Source organism: Lepus europaeus, chromosome 3, assembly GCF_033115175.1.
Source record: "Lepus europaeus isolate LE1 chromosome 3, mLepTim1.pri, whole genome shotgun sequence".
NCBI lineage: Eukaryota > Metazoa > Chordata > Mammalia > Lagomorpha > Leporidae > Lepus > Lepus europaeus.
In genome coordinates, this window is record NC_084829.1 from 102,807,143 (window position 1) to 102,821,509 (window position 14,367).

The 14,367-nt window shown below is 34.3% G+C and overlaps 1 protein-coding gene across 2 annotated transcripts in view; it reads right to left on the minus strand.

Annotated features, from left to right (window-relative positions):
- Positions 1-14,367, minus strand: part of HACE1 (HECT domain and ankyrin repeat containing E3 ubiquitin protein ligase 1) — a 133,993-nt gene that overhangs the window by 33,879 nt on the left and 85,747 nt on the right. For both annotated transcript variants that reach the window (XM_062186556.1, XM_062186555.1), the window contains 8 exons: positions 12,915-13,249; positions 12,346-12,414; positions 12,020-12,107; positions 5,831-5,942; positions 5,638-5,735; positions 5,382-5,469; positions 1,352-1,501; positions 836-1,032 (listed from right to left, as the gene is read on the minus strand). In XM_062186556.1, the coding sequence (XP_062042540.1) occupies positions 836-1,032; positions 1,352-1,501; positions 5,382-5,469; positions 5,638-5,735; positions 5,831-5,942; positions 12,020-12,107; positions 12,346-12,414; positions 12,915-13,249 (1,137 nt within the window). The remainder of the gene's footprint in view (positions 1-835; positions 1,033-1,351; positions 1,502-5,381; positions 5,470-5,637; positions 5,736-5,830; positions 5,943-12,019; positions 12,108-12,345; positions 12,415-12,914; positions 13,250-14,367) is intronic.

Below are 14,367 nucleotides of genomic sequence, written 5' to 3' on the forward strand. Positions count from 1 at the left end.
TTTCCCAGGCCATATCATAGAGCTGGATCGGAAGCAGCCAGGTCTTGAACTGGTGCCCATATGGGATGCCAGCGCTTTCAGGCCAGGGTGTTAACCTACTGCGCCACAGTACCAGCCCCGAATATTGTTTTTTATAGTGAGTTGATTCTGAAGCTGCCTTGGAGTTATAATATTCATAGGAAAATAAAAACATTTGAGTGTTGTTCACCCAGAAGTTGCTACCCATAAGCAGCAGGATTAGAGTTCATAACCAGATTTCCTGATCTCAAATAACCTATATAATCTATGAAAACATAAAATTACTACATACTAAAGTAACATTGTAACTTTTAACAATGAAAAGTAAAACATATGCCAATATTTTAAAATAATACAGGAGACATTATTTTAAAAAAAGCTCGTTATCAAGAAGCCGACAGATTTACTGGATCCCAAAAGTGTGTACAAAGTTTAAACATTTAGATTTCTTCTTTTCTCTATCAGAACTGTTTTTAATAAAATACTTCTTAAAGATGAAATAGTGATTATTACAAATATTATCTTGATTTAAGCTTATAATTCTAACAAAATTTTTCAAGATGTAGGAAACCAATTTATAGAATCAACTGAATAGCACTCTACCCTGCTTTAAGAACTGCCTTAGCACGGCTAGCACAATACAGAAATCTAATTCAAAATTTGATATTTGATAATTGTGTTAATTTACGTTTTCTATGTCACAAAACAACACTGAAAGTTTCTCTAGCAAGTAGCAGAAAGAAGTTAGAGTAATTAGCGTTTGCTAATTCAGGACCAAGTTACAAACAGCAACTAAAGTAAAAATTAAAATACTCACTTTGTTATTTTGTGTCACAAGAATACTTCCACCTCCAGGTTTCAAAGGCACCTCTTCCATTGCTCCAAACACATCAGTCTCAACAGAGAAAGTCAGTTCTAGACCCAGATCACTAATATCATTATCTAAAATCCATTGCAAATTTTTGGCATATTCTGGATCAATGGATGCCACATCTTGGTAATTTACAGGAATACCTAAAATGTGCAGACAAACAACAGTTAAATTCTGAATGTTTCTGACATTCCTTATCTGTTTAATGGTAAAATACTGCCCTCTACAGTTATTCTGAAAAACTGCAAAATATAATCCAATTCACAGCATATTTTCAATGGATGCTAATTCCTGCATCTGGAAAGTGTGTTAAATTAATTATTCTTTTCTTCCTCATTTTTACTAAAACAATGTAATCTTTCCTTGAAATAGCTATTCAAGGTTATAACCTTTGCTTTCCCTAAAGACTATAAAGAAAAGCAATATAAAGAAATGTCTATTGAAATAATAGTATAGCCATACCAAGAATGTGCTTGTAGAATGATCGTGTAAAGTAAATATTGACCAGTTGCCTATGGTTCAAAGCCAATCCCAAGATTTGTCCAGCAAACCTGAAATAGTTCAAGTGATCTGGATTTACGTAGGAGTTGCTATTAGGCTGAAAGGTGGTTCCTATTGAAACAAATAGAGTAAAATTTATTCTTAAGAACCTATCTGCAGAAAAGAGATCATATGAGTGCTAATATCAATTCATATATAACTTTAGAAAAGCTTAGTTTAAGTTTTAGATCAACTTCTACAGTAAAGTTCTTCATGGAATATACAGCAGACAGTAGAATTTGAAGATAGAAGATAATCATTAACTCATACATATTTATCAGGGTAAGTCTAAGGTACAGGGAGAAAATTTTAGAGTACTTTGTTTAAAAGTAGTTAGAAGAACATCAGAGAGATCTTAGAAATAATACAGTAAAAGATGACATATATACAAACAGATTACACTTTTTCCTAGGCAGTGTGGCAGTAACTAGTAGGCTGTGAAGTAGGGCAGACATTGTCTCAGTAGGTATACACTAGTTTTTGCTTCTTAAGGAACAGAATACTGGGGAAATAACTAAAAATTAAAAATGTACAAATGCTCTTAGATGATAGATCTAGTCAGTAAGCTTGATGTTTGGTAACAATGATCAGAAATCACCCAAATCCACAAGTCAATCAATTCTTCCTCACTGTAAATAAGCAAATGTAAACAACTACCAAGAGGTGAAAATAACAATGGCAAGGGTAACTGTTAGAGATTACTATAAAGATCTAGTGCAATGCAATATGATTGCACTTTTGTGAAATACCTTGAATAGGCAAATTTACAGAGACAGAAAGTAGATTAGTAATTACTTGATCCAATGGAAAGCCAATGTGAAGTTACTATTTAACAGGGACAGAGTTTATGCTTGGGGAAATTAAAAAGTTCTGGAAATAGATAGTGGTGATGGTTGCACAGCAACATGAATGTACTTAATGCCACATATGTACAAATTGTCAAAATGGTGCATTTTATATGTTTTACTATTAAAAAAAAAAGTCTTCCAAAAACATGGAATGCAATACAAAAACCTAATGCCAATACCTTAACTTTCAACAATTCTCCTTCCCTATTTTTCTGGCATGACCACTAACAAAAATTCACTCATTCATCCAACAGGTAATGATTTATCCAACATTTAATGAGCTCATGCTATGTATTTCCACTACAGGCAACTGAGCATTAAAGAAGAATAAGAAAATGTGGAAAAGTATTAGGAAGTAAAAGGTTTGCTCATTTGGAATACATATTTTGACCCTAATCTACTTTACATTTCATTGGTTTTTAACAGTGTTGACAATGGATCATACTGCCATGACCAGTTTACTTAGATACATGGTACAAATTTGGAAATTTGTGGATTAATGACATAAATAAGCCACATGAAGTTCCTCATTCTTAAAAATCTTTTGAGAATAATTCCCAGTAATGAGGTAAGACTAGGTATTAAAAGCCAAAGCAAATCTTTGCAAAATGAGAAAGACTTCAAATACAAATATACTCATAATTCTAAAAGTATAACATCCTGAGAATAATCACAAGTATTTTTTGCCTGTTAAAATTTAGAATGCTTAAGGTTATAGATGAACCAGCAAAGATGGCTGAATGATGCTACTTTCCTTCCTTAGCTCTGTGTATAACTCCTTGTCTATCTAAGTACTTTCTGAGAAACTTAGCTCTTACAAAGAATAAGGATAAAAGAAAAAAAAAAAGAAATAAAGGAGGAGAAAACTTTTTCAAAAAAATAGTTTTTAACTTGAAAACTAGTTAAAACAGAATATTAAGTTTATGTTAAATTTTAAGTTCAAAATAAACATACTAATGACCATCCCTATTTTCATGACTTCAGAAAAATTCTACTGCAGAGAAAAATATCATTTTTATAGAATAATAACAACATCTTCTAATTCATGCTTTCTACATGACAAGCAATGAGCTACACATTTTCACATATCAACTAATTGATCGCTCTTCACATTACAAAACATAGATTATTACCATTTTCAAATGAAGAAACCAGTGGTCAGAAAGGTTAAGTTCACTGGCCTGAGATCATACCAAAAAGGGGTAGAGCCAGGATTCACAGCTAGTATAATCCCAAAGGCTAAATTCTTAACCACCATTCTATACTACTTTAGAAAGCATTTTAATTGGATCAGAAAACAAGTTTGGTTTCAGAAATTTTTACAGGGGCTGGCTCTATGGTACAGTAGGTTAAGCCACCACCTACAATACTGGCATACGATACTGGTGATGGTTCAAGTTCTGGCTGCTCCACTTCCGATCCAACTCCCTGATAATGCACCTGGGAAAGCAGCAGAAGATGATCCAAGTGCTTGATCCCCTGTACCTATGTGGGAGACTAAAATGGAGTTGCAGGCTCCTGCTTTTTTGCCTGGCCTACCTCTGGCCATTGCAGCAATTTGGGAAATGAACCAGCAGATGGAAGATATCTCTCTTTCTGTTTTCCACCTGTCTCTGTAACTCTACCTTTCAAATAAATAAATGTTTTAAAAAATATTATAGACATTAGGTCTACATAAACACTTCTCATTTTAAGAATTCCTAAATGTAGTTCTCTACATGTCAATTAAACACACAATAACGAACGAAGTATTTCCCCTTGATTTTAATTTATTAATAATATATTGATTCCAAAGAAAATATCTTATAGCTTACAAAAATAAATCAAAATGTTTAGGTTTATGTACTTCAATACACCCTGCTATAAAAGTATAGTGTTGAGGAAGTATTTCCACTAATGATTCCATACCAAATCTATTTTTTAAGTATGGAACGAAATAGACTCAGAATAAGGGACTACAAAGATAAGAAAGTGAGGCTAAAATATAATGTTAAATCTAGCTTCAAAGATTAAGCCTAAATAATTATACTCAGTGATTCACTGAATTTCTCAGAAAATCACAGACACTAGATTCACTTCAGAGCAAATAAAGTTTACAGTTAAAGCAGGCAGACCCATAACCCTAAGTAATTTCAAATGCTCAAGTATGTCCAAGGAACCCGTGACATGGGCACATGCCTGCAGCTCCCTGCCTTCACTGCAGCCATCCCTGCTTGCCCTCCCTGAAGTCACCCTTCTTATTAAACAGGAGCTTGCTGCTAGTTCGGGTGGAAAGGATCAGAAGCTACAATTAGGGAGGTATTCTCTCCTTACAAAAGAATGTAAACACTGGAGGAAAGAAAAACAAGCAATTGTGCAAAGCATTTGAAAAATGCAATTCCACCTTCACTAAGTTAGAGAGCTCTCAAAAATACCTCATACAAATGAGGTGGTAACCATTTCCATTTAGTCTACAATATCAAATGATAATTCTACAGGTTACAAGCACCATCTTAATAAAGAGTCATTTATCTGTATTACTTAACTAAAGAAGTTAGTTGCCAGGTCTTCTTGTCTTAAAAGAACTGAAAATAAATTTAGAATTCATAAAAAGTTTATGAGTTAAGATTGAGTATCAAGCTTTTCAGACTGCATTTTAAGAACAATAAACTTTAAGACTTGAAAACTCAAACAGAGCTAGCAAATTTTTATTTTTTCCAAATTAGGACTTCTGTTTTTTAAGTTCATGTACTAGCATCAGTGTTTTATGAAAGGAAACTTCAAACTCCAAAAATTAGACTAATGGACAAGCCTTCGATGGAACAGATTTCAAAGGACTATTGAAAACTTCCTGTGGGCCAGCAAAATCCCCAAGAGAAGCACAGGGAACCAATTGTTTAGACAAAAGAACGCTAGACTGAGTCAGCTTATACTATACAATTCCACCACTCATTAACTGTGTGAATGTAGACTAACACTCAGAATTTCAGTTTTCTCTTCTAAGAAATGAAAATATCCACCTCGTATGCAGAGGGCTACTGTGGAAAGCAAAAATAAAATGCACTGAAATGGTTTGAAAATATGTGACAAATCACAGAAGAAGTCATCTGGACCATACAACTTACCATCAGCTGACTGGGTAAACAATGCATAATCGGGATTGACTATTTCATTAGACAGAATATCAAACCACTCACGCACAACACCTTGACCCTGAGTTCAAGAAAATAAAATTATGCATCAACAGAAATATATTATATTGGGAAAACTTCTCTAAATAATAAAAATCATATTAAATTTCTTTCCTTATAAAATAAATATTAAACTTTACTTGACTGTATTTTTGTGTTTTATTTCTACATCACTTATTTTTATACCCACCATGCCTTCTTCTCCATGGAACCGTACAGCAATCCCTTGCTTTAGCTTTGCACAATTTGCTTTTGACACAACTTCACAGCTACTCCTAAAAATAGAATCTAAATACGTAGTGCTGGTTAATTTTAAATATTAAGATTTACAATAACAAGTATTTTGTGTCTCATGCATACCTCTGCTTCTTTGTTAAACATACCTCTGTGAACCAGCAGGATATCATTTTCATTTACTGGCCTGTGTACCATGTCTGAATCTGGTTGTCCTGAATGCAAATGTTCATAGAACCATTCACAGCGATCTTTAAATGGCTAGCCCCCAAAAAATGACAATAAAATATGTTAGCAGGATTTCAGTCACTTAAATATCAATTTTATTAGCATGCTAAACATCTTCTGTGTAAATAAATCGTTCTTGGACATTTATTTATAAGTAGTTGTTAAATAATGTTCTAACATTTCAGTAACTATTCATAAAAAGGTAGATTTTAGTTGAAATACTTAGACAATGTAGTTTTTGAAATTCCTAAAGTTTCAATAGGAAAGAGTTAATAAGTTAGGTTTTTTTATGTGTATATACATACATATATATGAATTAATATGGGACACATAATTGAATAGATTTACTCTCAATTTCGCTTAAATCCAACAAGGTTTATAAAAACGTTCACATCCAAAAAATTATATGTTCCATTTAGTTGTTAGTGAAAATAGACTTTTAAGCTTTGCTAAATTCTTACTTATATCCTCTGGAATATTTTCAGCAACCAAAAACAAATTTTTTACCCGTCTCTCTTCCCTTCCTCTACCCTAAAAATTAAATATCTCTTGAATGTTAAAATAAAGTCCCCACTGTTTGTTTACATGCCAGGGAAGCACAGAGCAAGTGATCTTTATGATTAATCAGAAAGTGCTATAGAGTACCCAGTATGTGCCAACACTGCAGGTAACATAAGTAGTAAAAACCTCAATTTCCTTGCTACAAAACTGTTTAATACCATTAATGAGGTAAGATGAACACAGACCAATACAATATGTATATAATTCCAAGCTCTAAATAGTGAATTACAAACTCTAGTGAATTACAAATTTCAGAGGCACTAAGAATGTAGAGACCTTGCAGAAGAGTGGGTCAAGGTTTGAACTAAGACTTAAAAGCTGGGTAGGACTTGCTCAAGAAAGGAAGAAAAAAAGAGAGCGGGACATACTTGGTTACAGGGAAAGAAAAAGATATAAAAGATATAGAAAGAGAAACTGTCTCCTTGGCAGAGGAAGTGAAGGCACTGGTATAATCACAGTTCTATCCCTACTTCTCTTGAAGGGATATGTTTGTATAAGTAAACTGGACCCATAATTATGGATCCTAAGAAACAAGTAAAAGATAGAGGACACTGTGGATACTCAGTCAAAGAAGCATTATGATAAATGTGGTCATCAAAAGGAGTGCAGCACCAACATAAAGGGAGACAATCCAGGCAGCTGCAAAAAGTAGGTATTGGATACTAAGATTCTGGTCGTGGTAGAACAATGAAGTAAATCTAAGAAACATTACTCACTTAAAGAAAGATGAAAAGCTAAGAGAATATCTCCAGAGATACAATTTATCTCTATTGTTGATAGAAATAAAAGAGGAGGAGAGGCCAGTGCTGCGGCTCAATAGGCTACTCCTCCGCCTGCGGCGCCAGCACACCAGGTTCTAGTCCCGGTCAGGGCGCCGGATTCTGTTCCGGTTGCCCCTCTTCCAGGCCAGCTCTCTGCTATGGCCCGGGAGTGCAGTGGAGGATGGCCCAAGTGCTTGGGCCCTGCACCCGCATGGGAGACCAGGAGTAGCACCTGGCTCCTGGCTTCGGATCAGCGTGATGTGCTGGCCACAGCGTGCCAGCCGTGGCGGCCATTGGAGGGTGAACCAACAGCAAAGAAAGACCTTTCTCTCTGTCTCTCTCTCTCTCACTGTCCACTCAGCCTGTCAAAAAAAAAAAAAAAAAAAAAAAGAGGAAGAGAAACCTTCCCATAACTCACCTTCACCCATACTATGAGAAGGCCCTGGTGGAAAGACAGTAAATTTTTATATATCCTAGATTTAAAATTGTGGGATTATAATTTTTAGGGGTTTGAAAATAAATAAATACTCAATTTTGCTACAGTTAAGACACTGGAAACGGTCATAAACAAAATTGAAATTGGAGACAGGGCAATGTCCTTTTTCAAAAGATTAAAGATAGATACAGAGAACAAACACCAAGGAGGAAGAAGTTTAGGATCATAGGTCAGGTTTAAGAATCTGCTCAGGAAATTATACATACAGCTGGAAAAGTCAAAGGAGAATCAGGGCGATGCAATACCACAAAAGCTAAAAAGCTTCAAGAGACAAATATGATCAACACCATCTCAAACCACCAAGAAGTTATCTTTCAGGTAGTTTTCAAAACAAATTTTTTCACCCAAGCTAAACCAAATACTAGTTTTGCTTTAAAAGATTTAAATATCACTTTTATTAATTCTTAATGAAATTAATATTAATTAAGATAACTGGTGAGAGATTATCTTATACTTTTAAATAGCTGCTCTTTCAGTAAGGAAAGATTCAGATGGTTCTCTTTTTAACAGTTAAGTGTATGATTTTTTCTATACTTCTAAGTTTTATACATTTTACACAAAGCGCAGTGACTGCTGTATTTGGCATATAAATTGAATGTTTCATTTTCAGTAAACAGGCTGGAATAAAGTGTATTAAAAATTTTTAATTCTGTTTATTTCTAAGTTTGGTAAAAGAGAAGAGAAAGAAACATTACACAGAACCAATGTAGTTTAAGTATGGCCTTTGAAGTCAGACAAACACAGTTTGAAATCCTGGTTCTGTCACCACTGACTAGGTTTATGATCTTAGAGAAATTACTAATCCTCTCAGAACTTTCATTTTCTCACATGTAAAATAAAGCAAATAATACTGACTTCAAGGGCTAATTGTGAGGATTAAATGAAACAATGCAAATAACAAAAGAAAATAATTGTAATTATAATTGCATATGAGTAACATTTATTAAGAACCTATAATCCAGGTACTGTTTTAAGCACTTTACATGCATTACCACATATAATCCTACAATGCCATAAGAAAAAAGAACTCTTAACCCTGACTTACAAAAGATAAAAATGCATTCTGAAGTTAAGAAACTTACAGAAACAGTCAACACCCACCATGTTCAATATACAGGTGGTGCTGTAGTACCACTCACAGCAATGTTATAATGATTGCCAGTAACTAGTTAAGATGATAGTAAACTTACTTGCCATTGTAAGATATTTAACTATGTCCTTTATCTATAATATGTGAAACAAGAAATAAAAAAAATGGAACATTGAAAGGTGCAAACTGCTACCTTTAAAATCTAATTATCAATAAGATCAAAACACATACACACAGATAGCTATATAGCCAAAGTGTACATTTTTGTATGTAAACTTTCTGAGTACCTGCATTTCCACATATAATTCACAAAACAGGACTGATTACAGAAGCTCCTCTCAATAGCATTTGTACAGCAATACAAAATGTTTCTCCCTTTAACTATTGGCCACCTGAAAACCACCAACAGAAGAAGAAGTCAATCCCTGAGCAGAGGTAGTTGGTTTTTAACTTTTGGGCAGGAACAGTCTCCAAGTTACAGAAAATTTCCAAGTGCAGTAGAATACAAATATTTTTGCCCTGACATAAAAGTAAGTTGCCAACAGAATATCCAGTTACCCATAAATACTTCAGTGTGTATTTCCTACAGACAAGAACTCTCCTTCACAATCAGATTAAAATCAGAAACTAACCCTGATGCATTACCACAACTAATTCTTAGACTCCATCTGAAGTTTTGCCAGTTTCTCATTATCTTTTATAGTAAAATGATTCATGAACTGGATTTGCCCTACGCTTTCCAAGTCTCTTCCACTATAAAATAATTCTTCAACATCTTCTTAATTGTCATTAACTTGTAGAGACTGCAGGTTACCTAACTTTGCAGAATGCCCTTTAACTGCAGTTAGTGTGACATTTCCGCATGGCTGCATTCAGAGTGTGCATCTTTGGCAGGAAGATCACAGATGTGATGCTGTGTTTTTCTCAGTGCATCCTATCAGCTGGCACATGGGTACTTTTGCTTTGATCACTGCCAGCCTTCTCCCTACTTTAAGTCCCCCTTTTTCTCTTTGTACTTAGTTAAATATTCTATGAGAAGATACTTTTGAGATCCTATAAATATCATCAAACTTTCCATTTATAATTTTTTTTTAGTATAGACTCACAGGGTCCCTTTATTTATAATATGTTGACACAATTATATATCATAACGTTCAAATTGTTCCAGAGAGGGCCAGTGGGAGTCCATTCAAGCTAGCTTCTGAATCATTCTGAAGTAATCGTATCATCCCTTGAATACTTTCTTAATTTCTAACACAACAAAATGATCCAGGCTCATCTCGTACTTTCCCTTTCCTAGTCCTGGAATTAGCCATTTTTTAACAAGCCCTGGTTACCTGGGAATGGTATTTGGTGGCCCCACATTGCTCCCTGCTCCAAACTCCCCCAAGAACTGGATGCTAGGTTTACCATATCTATAAATGTAGACTGAAAACTCTTAAGCTCACACTACATGGCATGTTCTAGTTTCCCCTTTTCATAATTCCTTTCTCCAGCAGTGAAGAATGAGGCTCCCTACTTAACGTTTTTGAGCAATCACCAACTACCACCACCCCAGTTTCTAACTAACCTCCTTTGCTGACACAACCCCTCCAACTGCATGGATCCCCACCATCCTACCGAGGCTCAGTCAGAGAACCCTACCAACTGCCACCACTCTCCACATGGACCTTCTCTTATGCTAACCCCAACTCACAGATCCCATATTGGCCTCTCTTCTACAGTAACACCCTCTTTACCACACTCAAACTCCAAAGTTCCACTCTGGGCCACCACTATACCTGGGGATACCCTCTTCATCCTGGTTAGACAAGACAACTTCCTCTCTGGATCAACTAGCTGGACAATTAAGGCTCATGCTTTTAACAGAACTGTTCAGGAAGGAATGAGGCAAAAGGAAATGACAAGCAGAGATAGTAATAAAAATAGCAAACTCTCTTTTTCAAAAACTAAAAGCTTGTTCCACCTATTCTATCATTTGCCCTAGAATAGAATCATATAGCACAGGTTAAGAAAATGAACTTATTAACCAGGCAACTTTGAGATTCTGGTTTTCTCATTTAGCAGTTAAATAACTTCAGCAAGTTACTGAACCCTTCAGCTTCAGCCAAAAAGTTTCAATCTCATATAATTATTATGAAAATTAAATAACTATGGAAAGCAAATATAAGGCACCTAATGTAAAAACAGCATTCTGTAAGTGTTAAGTTATTATCACTGACTTCTCTTATATTATCAATATTAAACAGGTTTTAAATGATCCCTATATAGATGTGAATACTTAGAAAAAAAATTCTTAGTTTTTTTCTAACTTCTGAGTCAATGTCTCTAATGATGTTAAAAACCACTTTTAATATTTATTAACTAAAGACTACTAACCAAACCAGAGTATATACTCTATTCTATGCATCTGACAAATTGTCAGGATTATGTCAGTCTCTCAAAGTCAACTATCAGTGGCTACTGATAGTCTAGCAGTCTGGCAGAAGGTTCTACAAAGTAACCAAGGCTCAACATACTATGACCCCAAAGTACTGTTACAGAACTCTTTCATACTCCTAACCTACACAAAATTGCTGCTGCAACCATTAAGTTTTATATACTTTTCTGCTTATGTGCCTTGGTCCATACCTTGCCTAGAATTTCATCTTCCTGGTTACCCCCATCAAAATTTTGCAGGTTTTTCAAACTTTTCAAGGTAAGAAACAAAACAAGCTTTTCCCTAGCATGTTTTACTAAACACAAGATGCATGGAATGAACAAGTGCAACTCTGGTAGGGGAAAAGTTCTCAAGTCAAATATGTTTAGAGGAGGAACAAAGTTAAATCACTCTTTTTACCAAAGGGCTTCTCAAAACCTTCAACATACTGCTGATGTGCTAAGTTTCCTAAGGACATATTTATTATGTCCCAAATGGACCAAGAGACAAATTCCTATTCTCCAAGACTATCAGCCTATGAAAGACCAGTGTTCCATGAAGCTCACTTCAGGAAATGTGGCAATGTGTTCTTTTTGCACAAACCTTTGCAGGTAGTAGGCACTCAATACACATTTCTTAAAGATGGAAATTTACCCTTACATTAAAGTTACATGTAATTTCATTCCTTTTAAATCTTCAGTGTAATAACTATTCCATTAAACAATAATCAAACTTCAAAAAATAAGTTCATTAGATTAAAAACAAGATAAAGAAAATGTCTACCTGTGCTTTTATGATATGCATGAATCTTGACATCAACTCAGGACATTCAAGGAGAAAGTGAAAATGATCAAATATAATTTTTGGATTTCTAAAAGAAAAATATATTTTGTTTAAATGGACAACAAGGGTGAGCAGCTGTAAGTGAAATGCAAATTCAGATATATAAACTAAAACAGAAAAAACATATTAATTCACACCTATTACACTTTTACTTGTTATTGAGCATATTTTGAATATGAAAAGAAATATTTTTTTCATTTCAGATGAAACTGTAAATAAAGAGAGGAAAGGCTACACAGCAATCTATGAATCCCAGACAGCCTCACCTGTTAACAAAGCATTTTAAAACTTCATCATGTTTGCAGACAAATTCAATAAAACGAGGTGAAGTCATTCTGCGGGGAGTAAAGAATAATTAGAACACATAAACTAGAAGTTGTGATATAATATAGAAAATTTGGTAAATATGAATTCTACTGAACTTGCTTTTAGACTAAAAGAAAAAAAAGAATTTACTTTGTATTGTCTTTATAAATTTAGAAAATGCAGGCATGCCTAGTCAGTTTGTAAAATGAAATCATATATACAATTCCTCATCAACAGATGATATAAACAAGTGATTTTAAAGATTTTGAGCATCTATGCTCTACACATTTCAAGCACATAATTAAGAAATCATGCATCAGGTGACATTCGCTATTCTGAACAGAAATAACTTCTGTATAACTTGCTTAAAATTTAAATATTTTATACTAGATCTAGATTAGTACAGTAAGCATCCTAAACAAGATAAGACTAAAACCTAAAAACCAACATACTTGTTGTTACTAGCATTACAAAAATATCATTGAATTCTTCACCAGAGGAAAAAAAAAAATAAGCCTAGTCTTCTTACCCTGGAGGCATCTGACAAGAACAGCACATGTAAAAAGCTTGAATGACAGCACTTAGCCGGTTAGCTGTCATAGAAATAACATCCTGACAATCTGCATTGGTTTCCTGTTTCCCTGCAAGAGCATCTGGTTTAGATTCCCCTGTGCCAGTGGATAAATTTTCATAGTTTGCAGGTCCTGGAGGTTCAAATGGTGGAATGGAAGAAGCATTTTGATCTTGGCCTTTTTGTTTCAGTAAAATAGAAGTGATATCCGTCGAATCTTTTTTGTTTTTCATCAGTTCTGTAGCTATTAAAACTAGCCATTCATCTAATGAGTGCCAAAGCAACTCCAGAGGCTAAGAAAAAAAGAAAAGTAATTTTAAAAAACATCATTTTTAAACTATGGGTTTAAAAATCCACTCAGCCAAACAAATATTATAAAAGGGAAAATTGACTCTAGATACTTCTATCTTCCCAGTATGACCATACTATCAAAGGTAACAAAAATATCAAAGTCGTATAAATGATTATTTGTTCATTTTCAGCAAAAATTTAATTTGCACTGAGGTATTCATTAGACTAAAAAGGGAAAACTAAAATCTAACCAAAAAAATTAAAAAGCTTATTTCTTCTTTTAATTTTCAAGTCTTTAGTTTCGAAAGTATATACTACTTCTATAATCCCCTAACATTTACGTATTAATGGGATGTCTACAGTCTTTTTTCAATTAAAAAAAATGAGAATTCCTATGTACAAATATTTTAATTTTATTTATTTATTTTTAGAGATTTATCTATTTATTTGAAAGTCAGAGTCATAAGAATAGAGAGGAAGAGACAGAGAGAGAGATCTTCCATCTGCTGGTTCACTCCCCAAATGGCCACAACTATCACTGCTAGGCCAGGCTGAAGCCAGCAGCTAGGAATTTCCCCTGGGTCTTCCATGTGATCGCAGGGGCCCAAGGACTTGGGCCACTTTCCATTGCCTTCCCAAGGTGCATTAGCAGGAAGCTGCACCAGAAGTGGAGTAGCTGGGACTAAAACCAACGCCCATATAGAATGTCAGCATCACAGGCAGTGGCTTTACCCACTATGCCACAGCACCTGTCCCTACAATTGTGTTAATTATAAAAAAAGAGAATTCCAAAAGATACTAATAATAGCCTAGTTTACTATGAGTCCTTTTTTATAAGTAATTTTAGAATTGTGATAATTTATGAGAAACTATAAAATGCAGTATATTTACATATGCACATATATAATATATGCTTAAACATATGATTCATCACTAATAATCAGTAATTTTTAAAACAAGAAAAATTACTAAACCTCCACCAAAAGAGTGAGTGGTAAATTCTCAATTCCAAATAAAGATTAAGGTTAAATTTTTTTTAATTTATTTGAGAGGGAGAGTTACAGACAGAGAGGGAGAGACAGAGAAAAAGGTCCTCTGTCCACTGGTTCACTCTCCAAAT